The sequence below is a fragment of the Accipiter gentilis genome, chromosome Z (genome assembly GCF_929443795.1).
Source record: "Accipiter gentilis chromosome Z, bAccGen1.1, whole genome shotgun sequence".
Taxonomy (NCBI): domain Eukaryota; kingdom Metazoa; phylum Chordata; class Aves; order Accipitriformes; family Accipitridae; genus Astur; species Astur gentilis.
In genome coordinates this window covers 2,638,291-2,656,318 of record NC_064919.1, presented here as the reverse complement: position 1 = coordinate 2,656,318, position 18,028 = coordinate 2,638,291, and the positions used below count along the sequence as shown (strand labels likewise).

The following is an 18,028-nucleotide window of genomic DNA, read 5'->3' as shown; positions in this document are numbered from 1 at the left end:
ATATATAATGTTAATGTGAAAAATGTGCTTAATGTATTTAATGAATTTTATCCTTGAAAGAACAATTACAAAAAGCTATATAAAGTGCTAAATGCCCACCCCCACCCCCCGCCCAATAAGCCTTTTTCGTTCAGGTTTAACTGCAAATATATCTTACTAAGTTCAGTGCAGTACTTTTTTTTAGAACAAATTGAGGCATCAACCCGTATGATGTCAACTGACACTATACAAGTACAACAGGAGGGTAAATTGTCTTAAAATCTTGTGCAGTCAATGGAAAAATACAATCATGTCTGTGTGCAAACCTACCTAAATCAGGAATACAAGATCTGGAGTACAACAGGTAAATCAGACATACTTCAGTACTCAATGCTTTTTCCCAGTTAACTATTGTTAACTGGTTCTATGCTCCATATGCATGTTTTGTGAAACATCCTCTGAAACACTACACCTTAATGATAAGGCGAGGCATACAATTAATGTTTTAGGTGCTCAGGTACCAATGTTGGAACATCGCTGAACCTAGTCAGAAGGTGTTTAATTCTTCAGTTGGAAATTAGCCTACTGGAACTACATCAGAATAGCTGTTCCTGGTCAGTTGGAACATCTCCAGGTCTATGACAGTGGTCACTACGAGATGCCAACAAAGAATTAAAATAACAAGAGAAAAAAAATGTTAAGATTTCTCAGAATATTTTCAACATCTCTAGAATTTGTGACACAAGGACTTAAATCAGATAGTGTCCTAGTATTTAACAGCCCTCAATTTTTCTTCCACAGATCATTCCACCTTTCTTTGAACCTGTGGAACTGTTCAGACAAAAACCAGAAAAAAATAGTCACCAAACTACTGAATAAGGAATTTTTCACTGAAATAGTGTCTCCTTTTCACAGGTGAGGGTTGGGGTTTTTTTTTCCACAAACTAAGCAAATTTCTGTTATGTTATCTGTGTCCACATTGGAGTGCTTTTCTGGAGTAGCATGTTTATCCCACTTGGTAAGTATTCCCACTGTAGATAGCCGCAGTCTGAGAACTCCTTCGTGCTCTTATTTATTAAATTAATGACAGTTTTTAGGAATAACCTAATCATGTGGAGAGACTGCTTTTTAAGTGGCTGCATCAATGGACAAACAGTTACAAAGCAAGTACTATAATGGAACTGATAGTGTAAGCTCTGTCGTAGTGATAAAACATTATTTTGAAAAGCACAGTATCAAAATGAGGGTTGCTGTCTCCATATATCATCTCCCATTGCCTAAGATTACTATGAGTAAGTTGAAGGATCATCTTCTAACTCCTTTCAATTTCTAACAAGCACTGTTTCAATTTATTTCATACAGCATATGGAACAGCCATAAAATGACAATGAGATTGGTTAAATTAAACTGTTAAGCTATAAAGTGAAATTATCTTTAAACCTCATGTTACTTATGCTTAAGATCCTCATATTCATGGAGATCTGCTTTTAGTATCAGCTTACATGTCTTTTATTAGGAAGAGACAGTTTGTTTTAAAAATAATGAAATAATTGTTTGCACTTTTTTGAAGATAGAACCACTAACATAATACTACTTTGTTATTATCATGTATATTCATTAAGAACCATGACTGCTAAAGATACAGGGCATTTTGTACAAAATCAGTCATATCATTTGGAAACCTGTGTGTCAGAGGACCTGCTGTACACATGGAGTAATACGGAATCTTTGAGAAAGACTTTTACCAGTATAATTCACACAGGCATTTTCATTGTTCCACTTTCTCACATGGTGAAAGAAACATTTTGTTTTATTTCATGAAAGCTGACCTACCAAAAAGGAAATACTAAGAAAATTTCTCATGATCTACAGACAATTTCATGAGGTCATTGCTGATGCCCCACCACCACCATGTATGAATTTAACCAAACATACAAGTAACTTATTTTCTAGTAACTTTTAAACTGACAGACTCAACCTAACTGGAAAAAGAAAATGAAGATTCATGCAAAGAATATTTTGATAACTCTGTCTTGAACAGGAGCAAGAGTCTTTACCAAAAATGGCTACTTAACATCTTGCATGTTCCTGCAATGCTTATGACAACCTACAGTAACACTCATGGTACATTGTATCTCTGAGGATTTCTAAAATTCTGGAAAAAATGAGATTATTGTAGTTACAGGCCCATAATGTTTATGCTGTTCCATTCTAGTCTATCTGACCATGAGCTTATTCTTTCTGGCATGTCCATTTTCTTACTCCAACTGCATAAACAGATGAAATTCCTTTTCATATTTTAAGTTCTTTACAATGGTGACCTCACCAGCAGAGGAGAAAGCCAGAGGAGAAAGCCAGAAAGTAAAGCTACTATTGCTAATAATATAGGTTTTGTTATCACCCCATATTTGTGGGTACATTAACATTTTTTTCATAGTTTGACTATATTATTCTCTTATTCCTATTTTGTATCTAAGTTCTATTCAAAATAAAATTAGACCAGTAAGAATGAAGTTTAAAATTATTTTGTAAGCAGCAATATAAAACTGATGGAAATACTGACTACAAAAACCATACCTCTTTGGAAAAACTCTGTTAAGACAAATACGTCTTGATACTTAAAACCAGCAATTCATTAAAATATGATTCTGAAAGTTACAGGCTTATTATAAAGACAAAAGCCTTGAAAAAGTTAACTTCCTCAAATTCTTCTTATTGTAATCTTGGACCTTAAGACATAAAAGAAAGATGTAGCACCTGCTTCAAGCACTTTGCAAGCTACTTCATCTCTCTACTTTAGCTACTTACAAAACTTATCCACCAAAGGTGTAAAGTAATTATACCACTGAAACAAGAAAGAAATAGAATGGTGATTACTTTGCTGTACCTCAGCAAGAGAAACTTACTCAACAGCTTAACCATACAAGAACCATCAGTTCTACCTGAACAACTGCCTATCTTTAACTTCCAATCTTCTTTTAAACACCTGAGATATTTCAGTCCACAAGATGTAAGCTTTGCATTGGTAAGTTATTTCAGAAGACTGGCAGTGAAACATAGGAGGCTTTCAACTCCATTGACCAAAACGTGATAGTAACAAATAATGGCTAAAAAAACATTGTCTCATGTATTGTCATATGAAATTTGGGAAATTTCGCAGTGCAGTCCAAGATATGATTACAGCTTCTGTAGATGTATGTGACAGCTAACTACCTACCTAAGAGACTGAAAGAATTATAATCACTGTATATTGGAGTAAAGAAACTGCATGCCTATTAAAATAGCCCATCTCTGAGAAACTCTCTGCTGTCCAGCTTAGCAAGGTGATAAGAAATAACTATTCCGAACTCAGTGGTCATGCACAAAGACAACACAGGCTGAATAGGAATAAAATTACATTCCTTTCTCAGCTTAATTACTTATTCCTAGCAATTAGTCCAGGGCAGTGAGTAGACAGATACTATTTTGACAAAGGTTTTAGTAACATTATTCTAATATCTTTACAGGTACTAAATTCTCAACTGAATACTACAGTAATGCACTTGTACAGCAAGCAGGTTACATTCACACAGAAGAGTCAAATTCTTTTTGAGAGCTGTGATAAATATTAGGTCCAAGTAAAACTGATAAAATTGTCAATTTCATCCCTCTACTGTTAGCCCTAGTTTGAAATTCTCCCAAATACTCAACCACTATTGGGATTTTGGATGGAGATGCCAAGATTTTGCTAATTCTTTTGAATAACAGGCAAGTGAGGTGTAGCTGCTTCCCGTAAATTCCAGAAAGGAATAAGACAAGATTTTCTTCAAAATAAAAGATAAAGATAACTCTTGCAGTTCATCTTAGTTTAACAACACATGAGCCCTTGCACACTTCAATTTTGATACAGGAACACAGAATAAGAATTAAGCACAGCAGTGCTTAATACCCTCTTTGAAACTCTTCCATCCCTTTGTTTTGAGGTAATGATAGTGGAAAGTATTTCTATGCAAATCAGCAAAGTTATGATCAAAAACTGGAAAATGTCATACTAACATCCTTATTGAGGTACTTTCAAGATAGTCCTATTATTCACAAGTTAAGGATCTTGTTAGTTGCTCAAATAATGATTACCATTTATATTGAACAGTTCTGGGACAAGATGCAATGCTATAAGCACTTATTATTATTGACCTCACTGAAGCCCTTCAAAAAAAGACCTTCCTCAAAATCCCAGATGACTGAATTACTGTTAATTAGACAGACAGTCAGGTTGAAGTTTATCAGATTAAAGTCAAATTAAGCCTTTGTGAAAAGTCACACAGATACAGTCTCCAGTGTATTGTGGAGACACAATTATTAGTAAATAATTTTGTTGAATTCTTTGTAATTGTTCTGTTGAAGACCTAGAATACCTCACACTGTCCTACAGACTCATAGAATCTATCGTCACTTTATCACCACTAAAAGGCAGCCAATCACTCACTGAAGAAAGAACTGAATACACACAAAAAATCAACTGCTGAAGAGATTTCATGCTTACAATCACTTTCAAGTTATGCAGTATAAGCTTAGTTTCAAGCTCTGTAAGTTACTTTCTGCTTATAAGTATTAAATATCAGCTGAAAGTTTAGTTCTGTGGATTGCTCAAAAATTAACTCTTACTAACTCTTAATCCTCCAATTAGGAAAAAAAAAATCTAAGGCTAAGTTTTGATGAACAGTAAAAGTCAAACCAAATGTGAGGGGAAAGACTGAAGATAAATGGCCATTCTGATGAAATTGTGAATATAACTTCACACTTTAGAATAACCCAAGACTACCATTGCACATAAAACTCACCAGCAATGACAATAGTTTTGAGAGTTCATACTCACCTGCATCTATAAACTGCTGTAAAAATAAAGTTAACATTCAAGTGTAATAAGAGCTCTGTTATATAATAGTGAATGAATGAAACACTTGCTCCCTTAAAACTTACAAATAAAACAATTTTGCACAGATGGCTTTTTTTTTTTTTTTTTTTTTTTTTTTTTTGCTATAGGACCAAATAGGATTGGTAAAATACAAAAATACTGAAGGTAATTCAACTGCTGGAAAGCATATCTGATTTGTCGTGTCACACAATTTTATAAAAGCTATTCAGTTGGAAGGCAATAAATGAGCATTCAAGTGATTTACACACTTTTGGATCATAATTTTTTACACAATGTTTTATTTTTAAAAATATATATATGCTGTATACTATTATGTTTATTCTCTGTGGTATAATAAAATCATAAATCTATCTGATGAAAAATGGATTGTATTCCAATTGTATCACTGTAGCGCATAGAGCTGCTCTTATCATACCACTTACAAAGATCAATGGTAACTTGAAAATGATTTCATTCCATGCTACCTCTAATATATTAGCAATAAAAGGACTCTTTTTAATTTAAAAGTCACATCAGCTGCTGTCCATCTTCTTTTAAACTCCTCTCCATTTCTGAAACTGACATATTACTGGAGCAAAATATCACCTGGTAACTACAGGGCTACTTTCTGATTTTCCTTGTGAAAATTAGTCTAAAAAACTAGCTTAAGTGTCAATTCAGCAGAAATATAAAGCTTTTCCTGACATGTGTTGCTGTGTACCACACCCTAATCCAATTTCCTGCTCTCCTTGGATAAAGTTCCATTTGGATCTTACAAAACTTACAGTGAAAGGCTCTTCTAATTTGTAGGACTATGTACCTAAATCAGGGACAATCAGCCTTCTTAAAAATGTACGCATAGTTCCACTGTGATGATGTTAACATAAACCATAACATAAAATGTTAACTGATAAAAAGTACCACTAAAAGGAATGAACAGCTGGCCTGCTTTCTCACAGCCAAAAGTTTTCTCAACCAGCAGCATACATTTTACACACATTAAAAACAAAAATAGTAGTAAAGCATGCATTCCGAAGACTCATCTTGATAATAATCTTTCTAACTCACAGGCTGGCTCTGCATGATGATGACAAAATCATTTTTTTTTTTGGTACTTGAAGAGGTAACAACACATCTGCCAAAACCACTGATACTGTTCTTTCCCACATATACAAGACCATAGCAACTCAAAACTTAAGTACCTATAATTGTGTTACAACATCAACTAAACTCTAAATAAGTATCTACATTTCACTGATGTCAACAGCTGGCAAGTTGTAATATGAAATTGTACTATGCAATGGTCCACAACAGCATATTTCTCAGATCTCCCAGATCTTCACTATCATTGCTACCCTGGGATTATTACTATCTCAACTACATTTGTAAACACTAAGTTTTTAAACTTAAAATGTTCAAAATGTGAAATAAGAAAAATATAAATAAAAAGCCTGAAAAGTCTCTCAGCCTGGCATAAGCAATATAAGAATAATTCAGAGATGACTTAAAAGAGTTTTCAGTTAGATACAGCAATGGTTTACTTCCATTCTTCAGGAAGCTGTTCGGGAGCAGAGACCTCTCACAAATGTGGGCTTCATTAAAATTACACAATCTTAAAACAGATGTCATTAAGTGCATTCCTTGAAATTATACAACTCTATAATGTGCACTGTTACCCAAAGGCAAGCATTTTCAAAATTTAATAGAAAATTATGCTATTTATTATGTCTCTGAATGTACACTTATTTTTTTAAAGGGGCAATTAGTTTATCGGTTTAAGTGCATCTTTCACAGGTCAAAGTATTTTAAAGGTACTAAAGAGTTTAGCCACAAAACACTGCCACCACTTTTCAAATAAGGCACAAAACCTTGAGCTGATTTTTTTTCAGTCATGCAAAAAATCCACATCAACAAAGAACTCTTCCAGTACTCCACTGTTTCTATAGCACTGATTTTTGGAAACCAGTATGTTACAAAGAAGTGGACAATGACATATATTACAAAACAAATTTTGGTTAGAAAATCTTCTATTGCAGCATAACACTTTCAACTGAAATAGGTAAAATAATGGCTTATATAAGAAAGATTATATATATTAACTTACTTGCTTTTTATACTTCCATTTGAAATGCTTAAAGAACATACTGAGTTCAAATTTTGCTTTTTTTCTAAAATTCTGTAGCTCTTTTAGTGAATAAAAATTCTACCTCCTAGCTGTAGGAAATACAACTGTCACAGGAATACACATTTTCTTCCTCCATTATCACACCTAGTGCAAAAATTCCTAAGATTAAGATGATTCAACTGTTAAAAATATCATACAGAGAAAGACTATAGCACAAAAATTAAATGGCATTAAAAATTTGTTCAATGCTCCAGTGGTTAAGGTAATATTACTACTGAAATAATTATCAGAATTTTAACCTACAACTAGAAAAGAAAGAAGGGAAAAGCCATATTTCTTCCTAAATGTAATGACTTTCACTAATATTTTGGATACAAATAAACTACTCTTTACCTATAAGAGTTCTTCTTTATTTTTTCATCAAGATCATGAAGGATTTGTTGAAACTCCAATTCTCCAGGAAGGACATTTAACAAACAGTCTAAATTGGAAGAATCAAGAGAATATTCTCCTCCCCATTCCATTTTCAGAATCTGTAAAACAGATACAGAAAAGTGGTTAAATAATGAAAAAAATCAGACTAAAAGTATCAAAATATTGTACATTTTGTTACTTGGAAATACTTAGATTAATAAGGGAAGCATTTATGTAGGCAATTATAAAATCAGTGTTGAATAGTAAACCTTGTGCATGCTTCTAAGTAGAGTGCTACAGAGAGGGACACCTGTAAAATAAAAACAGAGATAAATTTCATAATATCTTGCATTTTTTTGCTTTAAAAAATCAGTTCTTTTACCTTAGTCAAAGTAGAAGCTTTTTTTTTTTTTTTTTTTTTTTAAGATTTAGAAATTAATTTCTCACTACTATAACTGGAAACTATAAAGACATTAGCAAGTAAATTTATTTTCTGTGTGCTTATAATTTATGTCCAAGGAGTAACAGCTTTCTGGAAATTAAGTACATCATTGCAAACAACTAGAACATAAAAATCCAGACCACAACACTATAATGTACCAGAAAACAAATGTCATCCTGCTTTGTACACATACTCAATAAATACTTTGCCAAAACACAGGTCAAATCCACTGGCCTACTCAAACTAAGACACTAAATCCCAGGAGTCTTCATAGCAGAAGTAAAACTTAGCAGAATTACTTTTTCCTGTTTTCTCTTTCTTCTGTATTCTCTTTTTTGAGAAATAATGAAGTTGATTTTACAACCAGTGGTAACTTGCTACTGAAGTTAAAGGAAAAATCACATAAAAAGCAGAAACTTCTTAATAACCAGTATATTTCATTTATACTATTTAGTATTTAATAATATTATTCATATTACAGTAGTAACATGAGGAACAAACATAACTATTCAGATGCACACAATGTTTGAGCAAGAAAATATAATGAATTAATAAATACACTATTTTTCTTACAAGCAATATTCTTTTATGAAGCAATTACAGTGTTGGTTGGAAATTTACCTAGAGGCACTACTAGAAAAATAGATTGAGAATATTTCTAAGTGAATGGTCTACAAGACACATGCTCCAAAAGAACATCAGATTAAGTTTTAAGGTCAAGATGATAGTTTCTGGTCAAATATGAGTGTAGATCTACAAGGAGCAGAACTGCGCATTCCTTCAGCAGAAATGACACTTCTGATTCTGGTATTGCTATTTCAAAGGAAAGTTAGAACAAACGTGAAGGTCCTTTAAAGTCTACTGTCTCGCACATCTGAATTAACAGCACAATACTACAAAATATTTCATGGATATATAATTTTCTTAAATTCTCAGAAGCTACAGAATACCCCTTTGCAAATAACAATTCAAAGACTTTCAACATTTTGGAATGCAGCTGAAACTCAGTCACCCTTCTGGTTAAAAAGTTTGGATGTAAACCAAATACATCACGTAACACATCGAGGGAAGATTAGTCTTTGAATATAAGACTGCAAGTATCTTAACAGATGTTACTGCAATTAAAGACACTGTAATTAAAAGTACTAGTTAAAAAGCACTCTCCTAAATGCTGAAATACTTGTCAGTTGCTCTGGCAAAAACACAGTAGGCCAACTTTGGAAGGTTCTGCAACCAATGGAAAAACATTAAACAGCGCTTTACAGAATTGAGATAAAAGGAATACTGAAAATACAGTTGTTCACTCATGTATGATACTACATATATTCAGACATGGTCACAGAAATCTATTCCTTTGTCTCTTCAGAAATATCTCAGGGTTTATACAGAATGTGATGCTAACTCTATTCAATACCTATAAGTCAAACCAATCTTTTATTCAATGCTTGCAGAACAGTCAATGATTGGTGTAAAATGTACTGTATAATAGATACATGTAATGCAAAAATAACAACAGCTTGGAATGATTCAGAGTTTTCATATAATAGGTGCACAATCAAAATTTTATATTTATATTTATTCCTAACTCATTTCCTTACAGGATAGCCAAAAGAAGCTTGTGTTCCTCAGAAAAATATCAGTATAGTTTACAGACCACTTACTGTTTGAAAAATTCATCATATGAAAAAAAATCACCTTGTAAACATGACAGCCTAGTTTTCATGTATGCATTCCTGTAAGACTTCTATGTCATACTTCTTCAGTTCACTTGTCAAAACAAGGTAATTATTCCTTTCGGTCTCGGTTTAAGGGGGGAAAGCAACATTTGATTATTTAGTTTTCAGATGTTGTTTTAGATGGTCAATAGTAACTTTTTCTTAGGAAAACCTAAGGATTTCTCTAATACAAGACTGTCATATGAAGAAGCAAAATACAAAAATGTTTTGGAAGGAAAAAATAAGTACATAAAGATAAAAATTAATACAAATCAAGCAGAAATTCTACTGTTACTTAGCATAACCAGTGTTAGGGCCCTGGGTGGACTAATAGGCTTTAACAGTCTGATGACCTGGACCCTCAGTGGAACTAGACTATCACCCCAGTGCCTGCCCCACTTGCCTCCCTTGGGGGCAGCAGGATGGGCATCAGCTGGCAGGGTCCCTCCCCTGCCATTTGGGTTATTCCCCTTCTCCCCCAGACCCCAAAGAGCAGCCAGCCATTGCTGCTCCCTGATAGCCTGTTTGACACAGCCCTCCTCTGATGGTAAAAATCAATTTTTGTTAATAAATAAATATATTTCTTAAAAGTTTTATTATTTGTAATAATATGGGGGAATAACTCTTGTATTGAAACTCCAAATTCTTTCGAAGTATTTTAGACAGTAATAACCCATTTCTTCCGCAAAGGAGATTCATTTAACACTTGTTATTATGCTGCAAGTATCATTCAATCATATTTCTATTTATTATTACAGTGAAATATTGTATGTTTTGATACAAACGGTCTTTGAGAACCTGCTTCAGATGCAACTCTGTGTGTCCCTATCTGCAATAAGTATAGTTCTTTTCAAACATATTAGAGGGCCATTCATCATCATAAAAATGATGTAGCTGTCAATCTTTTTGGTCGCTACTCAAGAAACTTAACCTATGTACAGTGTAGGTTAAAAGAAATATTTTTCAGGTCCCTTAATTTAACTGATGGCACCAATGCAGTTTAACTTCACTGTAGCAATTCTCCACTTCTAACAAGCTTAACGCTAAGAACCAATTTTTATTGAAAACAATTAGGCCTATTCAAAAAACCATTATGGAACAGTTGATACAACAGGTACTTCTTGCTTTTTCAATTCATTTAGTGTTTACCACCAAAGAGCACTTTTTCTTTTTCTTTTTTTTTTTTTCAGTGTCAATCAAAAGGAAGCAATCTTCTCGTAAAAGTACTACATAAAATGACACTTAGTTCAAATTGAGATTTCTTCATTCTGATAATTCAGTAAACATCGCTGTAAAAACCTTCCATTACAAACATACATGGAAGATTCCATGGGATTTCTAAGATTAATTTGTAATGTTTATTTTTACTATAATAAGCATTTGTTCTCAGACATACAGTTTGGAAAAGTTGTGTGGACCTAAAACTTGAATAGATTTTTGTATGAGCACTTTTGTTGAATTTATGCATGTACAATATATCTCTATGTATGTATAAATCACAATATTTAACTACAGATTCATAGTCTAACATACTGTAGATATGCAGCTAACAGACATCTCCCACTTCTTCACACAAACACTATTCTTTTAAAATAAAAATTATGAGTCCTTCCTTACACTGGGTATAAAAATACTAGGTCATGTTTATAGCATACAAATCCGTTCCAGCATTTTTAGAAACTTTGTAAAGGTTGACAGACTTATTATGTATTGGTAAATGATCAGTACTGTTACTCCTTTATCACCCTATAGCACTTCAGCCAGTTAAGATTCTTGTTTTGACTTCAGCGGGTTTCAGTTATCACAGGACACCATGGAAAATGTCAGGCAAATTTTGTATCATAGTTACACAGAACACCTTGGGGGGCAAAAAAAATCTAAATACAGTTTTAAACTTCAGTTCGCATGGAGTTTCCTCTGAATCAATTGCCTAAGTCTAATGGAAAATCAGCTAGGCTGTTAGGCCTTTTGAAAAAAAATTTAGTACATACATGTTCAAGAAAATCATAGCAGAGCTAAAGCAGTAAGTATAAAGTTAGACATGGTTTCTCATAATGATTGATCGCACTTTGTTAAACTTCCAACTAAACTTTAAACTTTCATGGGTTTTCAAATGCCCTGTATACATTTATGCAAACTCTAAGTAAACTAAGGAGCCTTAGGCAGTATACCATTTCATACAACGCAGATCCAAAGAGATCTGTCTCTGAGCACTATAGGACCTACTTGACCAAATTACACAGTAGGTTTTCAGGAAAAAGACAAACCAAACCATTAAGGTTTCAATAAACTCCAGAAGTAGGCTTTTATACACACACTACCGTGTATGAAATAATCTAAAGAAGTTATCTAAAGCTAAACAGAATCTACTGCTTAAGCACTGGCAGGTATTTAATCGAACCAAAAATTTACGGGGTGTCACATTAAGTACACGATGTATACTTGGGTAGAAGGTCTTAATTCCCAGTATCTCTAACCTGTTAAGGCCAGAATGTAAGGCAACATATAACACATTTATTCCAGATAATTAAATGAACCCCAAATAATTTTGACATAAATGGTTTGACAAAGAGAATTAAATATAAAGTTTGTGTCTAATGGCTGAAGAATAAAATAATAAAAACCTCTTCAATTTCATTATGATAATTTAGCTTCCTGATTTATTACAGAAAAAATGTTTTGGTTGTATCCTAACTTCTGTTATTCACCACAACCAGCATACTTGTGTAAACAAACTTCTTTAGTGGATAAAAAAACAGCAGGGTGATATTGTTTTGTTCAAATCACTCATTTCTAAACCAAGATTTGTATAAACTGAATCTCATTATTTTAAAACTCCACAATTCAGCCTTTTAAAAGTCATTCAAGAGTTAGAGAACTCATGACCTGTCACTAATTTCATTCAGTTAATGCCAGTGTACTATTTTAGTTCTTGTATAATGAGACACTTATTTCCAAATACTTCAAATATTACCTTTAGTACATTTCAAGATAACTTTTAAATAACTGTTTATATTTTGAATTTAAACAGTAACTTGTACATATAAAATATTTAGAAACTATTACCTAATACATTTATTCATTTAGCAGCATTTTTTCCACATATAATATTGCACACTTCAGCACAAAATGTTTTGTCTAAGTGCAGTCCAAGCACCACGGCAATCAAATTTTCTGGACTGTTACTTTACAGCCAATCTAAATATTTGAAAACTTACTTTAACATTATATGAGTTTTACCCCTAGAGCTCTCATTCCACCCATATCCAGGACAATAAAAGAAAATTGTTATCATTAGCAGTACTTTAAAAAGAGGATGTCAATGTACTCGTGATTTGAAAACAGGGATATTTCAAACTGCAGCTCTATATGTACAGAGAGCTAGCCAAATCATTGAAGTTTTTTTTCTGGTACTGCTTCTTATCTTACAGGAGATATCTCTTTATTGCCCTAGCATCCTTGCAAAACTAAAAGGGGATGAGAGAATTGACAAGATTTTTCATCAGTCAGCTTACACTTTCAAACCATAATCTTAACAATGATTTCCTTTATCTACCTTTAGTTGCACAACTGTTCCCAGCCGCTTTACAGCACAGAAGATGTCATCTGCAATCGCACAGCAGGCAGCAACAGTGATGGCAATGGCTTGAGATAATACTATTCAATGTGAAATTCCTACTGTTCTGGACTCCACATCGTCTGAATATTTAAGGTTTTTTTGCAAACCACATAGAGCTTACACAAGAAATACATTTAAAAATTATGATTTCTTGAGCTCTATTCTGACACAGTAAAAGCTGCTTACCCAATTTTCTGTGGTAAAAATCCTTTCAAAATTGTAACACTGTTTAAAATGAAGACTGATAAAATAAAAATAAAAATTAAAAATTCTGTCTATAAAAGAACATAACCTATTTTTGTTTCTGCTAATAGGCAGGTATTGAAGATCTCTACTTAATTTTCCAATTTACCTTTCATATTCACCTATTTCCCACACTTTGCTGAAGCATACACAGCTTTTACAAAGAGAATACCATATTGTTCCACTAAAAAAACATTTAATGCATCTGAAAACTAGTCTTCATGAGGATTGTATTTACAAAATATTTTGAATGCCACAAATAACTTTGAAACAAGTTTTATTAAAAACATCTTGTAATGTTCCCCCTGCAGACTTACCACATTTGCTATTGTCATAAACTTATATTTAAATTTTAATTTTATATTCATCAGTTATTATTCACCACACACATAACACATTTTCCTTTACATCTTTCAAAGAGAGATTCTAAGTATCTATAATTAAATTTGTAACTGTATTGAATACAGTTTTTCTCCCAAATTCTGCCATTATAAGAGACAGCAAGTAAGAGAGTGGGAATAAGATACAACCCACAGTGGGACTGAAGAAACACAGTCCTCACTGTGGATGAAACAGAAAACTGTGCCTTCTGTCTAAAGCTGTAATACAAGAATGCAGTGCTCTGATCAAAAGCAGCTATATCAGCCATTGAATCATCAATACTGTCTAAAGCCTTGAAAAAGGACTGTGAAAATGCACATTTCTGAAAAATAGCATATGCTATTATTTTTACTGTCTGTGGGTTTTTCAAACTATGTTGCTTAGTCCTGTTTTCTAGGCATAAGTACATGCAAGAATTTAAAACTAAGATCCATGAGTTCTCCCTACTGCCCCTCCCCTATTCTTTGAGTCACACAAAGTGAAATGTTGAGAATATAAAGCAAAGAAATCAGCACTGCTTTTTTAGATTTCCTGCTACTTGGGACTGGTAAGGGATGTTCAAAGACAAGGAGAGAATTCTCATTTACATAAACTTAATCAAACACTATTGGTCAAAGGCAATGACTTCAAAAGAGGAACATGCCATCTGGAGTTGCAAGGAAACTCCTGAGGAGTTATGTCAGAAGAAAGGAATAAAGCATAACATGATTTCATAAGCTTCAGAAGAGAAATAGCCATTTTCTGAGTAGCTCTTGAGTGAAACAGTCCTATATCATCTTTGTCTCTCAGCTAGTTACCCCGTAGATGGAATCCCACAGTGTACAACATTGAAGATTCAACATTTATAAACAATCCATTCTTAGACGACAAGTCCACAAACATTAAGCATCCTACCTCTGAAAAGTCGGTGGCTTTCCCTACCTTCTTATTAGTCTTTACACTCACCAGAACCTTAAGTGTGACAACCACTGTTTGTATACGAATGTGCCTCTTTTCTTTTTTTTTATCTTTTCTGGCTTTCTTTAGTAGAGATAAAAGGATTCAAGATGCCTTTTCTCACGGAATTACTTTTTTGTGCCTGTAGTTCTATTATATTTAATAAGTTTAAAAAATGGATAAACCTGGGGCAATATTGTCCTCTTTACATATGGTTTGAGGCCTTACCAAAAAAAAAATGCAGTAATTGACTTTTCTGCCACTGCCACATACACAAAAACACAGCATAAAACCTTCTTCTGCCATTGTCCCTGATAAGACTACATCAATCAATCTCATCATCAAATAGATACACTTTATGAATGACGGATGTTTTAAAAATACTTTTAAATTACAAAAGTAATTGCCAAGCAGTAGACCAAAGGAATCACTAATGCATAGACAAGAGATTCTTAGAAGCCTAGTTAGAAATACCTACTGTATGTTTTCTTATCCTTTTTTTTTTTAAACTAATGGTATTTCCCAAGAAAATATACAATAACTCAAATAATTTCAAAATAGGATATAGCATTTAATTTATTTTCTACAGCTACAGCTGAGGAACATATGTATTGAGTGAATTTTGCATACAGGTATGAGGAAATGTCCGAGACCAATAATTACTTTCCCCAGAAAGACTGCATGGCATTGTGTTTTTTCCTGAAGGACAAGAATATAAGATATCTCCTACGTGTGAGACTAACGGTACACCTACAGCAGAATTGTCTTTCCAATTGTGGCAATAAGAGATGCTATTTAGGGATAACATGTGAGTTTTCTCATTTTCTGTCACTTACAAACTCAGAAAGAAGAGGCAATACTTCATAAACCCCCAAATCCCTCTCAGAACTATGCTCTCAAAAACACCCGCTACAGCCTTCCTATCTTGCTTGTCATTAATGTCTAAAACTGCACAGATTTATAAGGACTGTGCTGAAGGAACTAATCTTTTAACACGCTGGTAAAGAACCTAACATACACCATTTTCAACTAAAAACCTTACAAATACATACTAGCTACTTCTATACTAGACCATAAAAGCCTTCTCTCTTCTTGTTTATTGGAAAAATCCTCCATCCTGGCACAATACTCTTTGAGGACAATGGTATTTAAAGGAAAGAAATTTCAAGACCTTTGAGGTCTTACAGTTCAGTAGATCAGATACAGAGTTGTTAGAATTTTAACAGGAAATAGCCTTCCAATGAAACTATTATATTTTAAAAGAATTACAAAAGAAGTCTGTGACCACAGCTTTTAAAAGGTAGGCTGCATTTCAGACCCTTCACTCCCGCACATTCTATTTTCTTCCATTACTTCTGAATTTAAAGCTAAGAGTTTGAAAAATGTCAATTTTATAAAAATGAAATACAGAAACTCTCCATAGAGATGTGTCTTAAGTGGGTCCAAGTTTATAGTTACAGTCTTAAAGGCTTGTTTAGTAGTATGTATGTCATGGATTTTTTTTCCCCAAAAACTATTCTTAAAGCTTCTTACTAAATTCTGCACAGGGTCATATGAAACATTTTACTGACAAGTGTAAGTGTCCATTAAATTTCCTTTTCTTTTTTTTTAAATCTTTCATTTCTTAAATCAAAAGTTTAAATTACTTTTTGCTGGCATAACTCAACTTGTAACGTTTCATGCTATACTGCCTAATGCTCACTACATCATTAAGACACAACAGGGTAATGCAGTCACATACTGCTTCTTACTCACCCATGATTTTCAACTTCAAAAGCATTGTTAAGCCTCTGTTTCTCTCTCCTTGAAAAAAAAAACACCTGGAAGTAAAGTAATGGCACTCTATTTCTTTTTACCATGTACAGTGGAGTATATATACTGAACTACACATGATCTAAAACATGTTAGGTATTTTCAAGCTTGCAAGACAAGGTCTTGTTTGCATAAAAAGCATCTGCTTGCTTCCCCTACATACAGGAGGATGCAATGGAAACATCAAGCTTCTTAAGTCTCCCACCCAAACCTTCAAAGCAGCCAATAGACCAAATCAGATTTATCTTAAGGATGTAATTTCCATCTTTGAATTCATAAGAAACCTTCACTGCTCTTATTCAAAGTATACCAGCAAATTCATGATGAAGCCCAGAAGAGACAAAGTATTTTGGCTGAGAATATTTGGTTACGTACAAACTGTAAGAGGAGAGCAAAGCGAGACTAAGTGATCTTAAAGACATCTGTATCATTTCCTTTCAGAAAAATGGCTTTTCACCATAGCATAAGTGACAACAGTGACATACCACCTATAATAACATCTTCATCCTCAGTATCTATATCCTTTTGTTCTTTAAAGCACAAATATGTGGAATGTAGGTTAAAAAAAAGTTATTTCCTGCTCTTTTTATACAAAACCCTTTTCTATTTAATACATTAATTGCCTTCTTACCTTCTATTCCTCTACTTCAACTTTTTTTGTGTTCCTGCTCTTCAGTCTACTTTCCAAAGAAAATGGGGCTTGTGCAACCATTGTCTGTGTACCTGTCTTTCTCCACACTGTCCCAGGCGCACCCTCTTCCCAATTTCAGCCAAGTTTTGCAAAGGGGTAGAAGACTCAGAGATAATTAAGTTTTAGTAAGTTTCAGGAAAAGAGTTGCACAAATGGAAAAAAAAATCCCTGTAACTGATTTTGCTGAACTTACCCAGAATTTGTATTCCAAAATAAGAGACAAAGCCTTAAAAACATTAGGTATTCCTAATTAAAGGTGCAGTCACAGTGTGGTGCTGGAAAACAGGGAAAGTGATGACTCTAGATCCTTCAATGTCAGGGACAGGAGGAGGTTAGTACTTTGCAAAGATGTATGACAATCATCAGTTGTCCTGGAGGGATCATGATAAGACACACAGCTCTATCCTGATTTCAGCATTCCGTGATTAACAGCTAGTACCATTTGTGTAGATAATGCTTATTCTGATTTGTGGTATCTGGAGGTCTTGGGAAGCAGGGAAATGAAGTAAGTCTCCAGAGAGTTTTTGCAAAAAGAAACTGGATGAAAGTGAGGGTGAGAAATGAGCACAATGTGATTGATGGTAAGGGCATCTGCTAGCTTAGGACTGCAGAGACATCTAGGTAAGGCACTTGGAAAACACATTACCAAAAGTGAGGACACATATCTAAAAGGCTCCCTATTGTCTAACAGCAGGAAAATGAATGGACTGTCCTTGGACAACTGACTTGCATAGTGGCAGATGAATCATACCTAAAATGTTTCAAATAGGAAATACC

General features: G+C 33.6%; 1 protein-coding gene across 1 annotated transcript in view; it reads right to left on the bottom strand.

Annotated features, from left to right (window-relative positions):
• The window catches only part of KIAA0825 (KIAA0825 ortholog), a 251,368-nt gene that overhangs the window by 205,301 nt on the left and 28,039 nt on the right, over positions 1-18,028 (bottom strand). The window contains exon 3 of the mRNA XM_049795675.1: positions 7,392-7,531. Coding sequence (XP_049651632.1) covers positions 7,392-7,522 — 131 coding nt within the window. The 5' untranslated portion in view covers positions 7,523-7,531. The remainder of the gene's footprint in view (positions 1-7,391; positions 7,532-18,028) is intronic.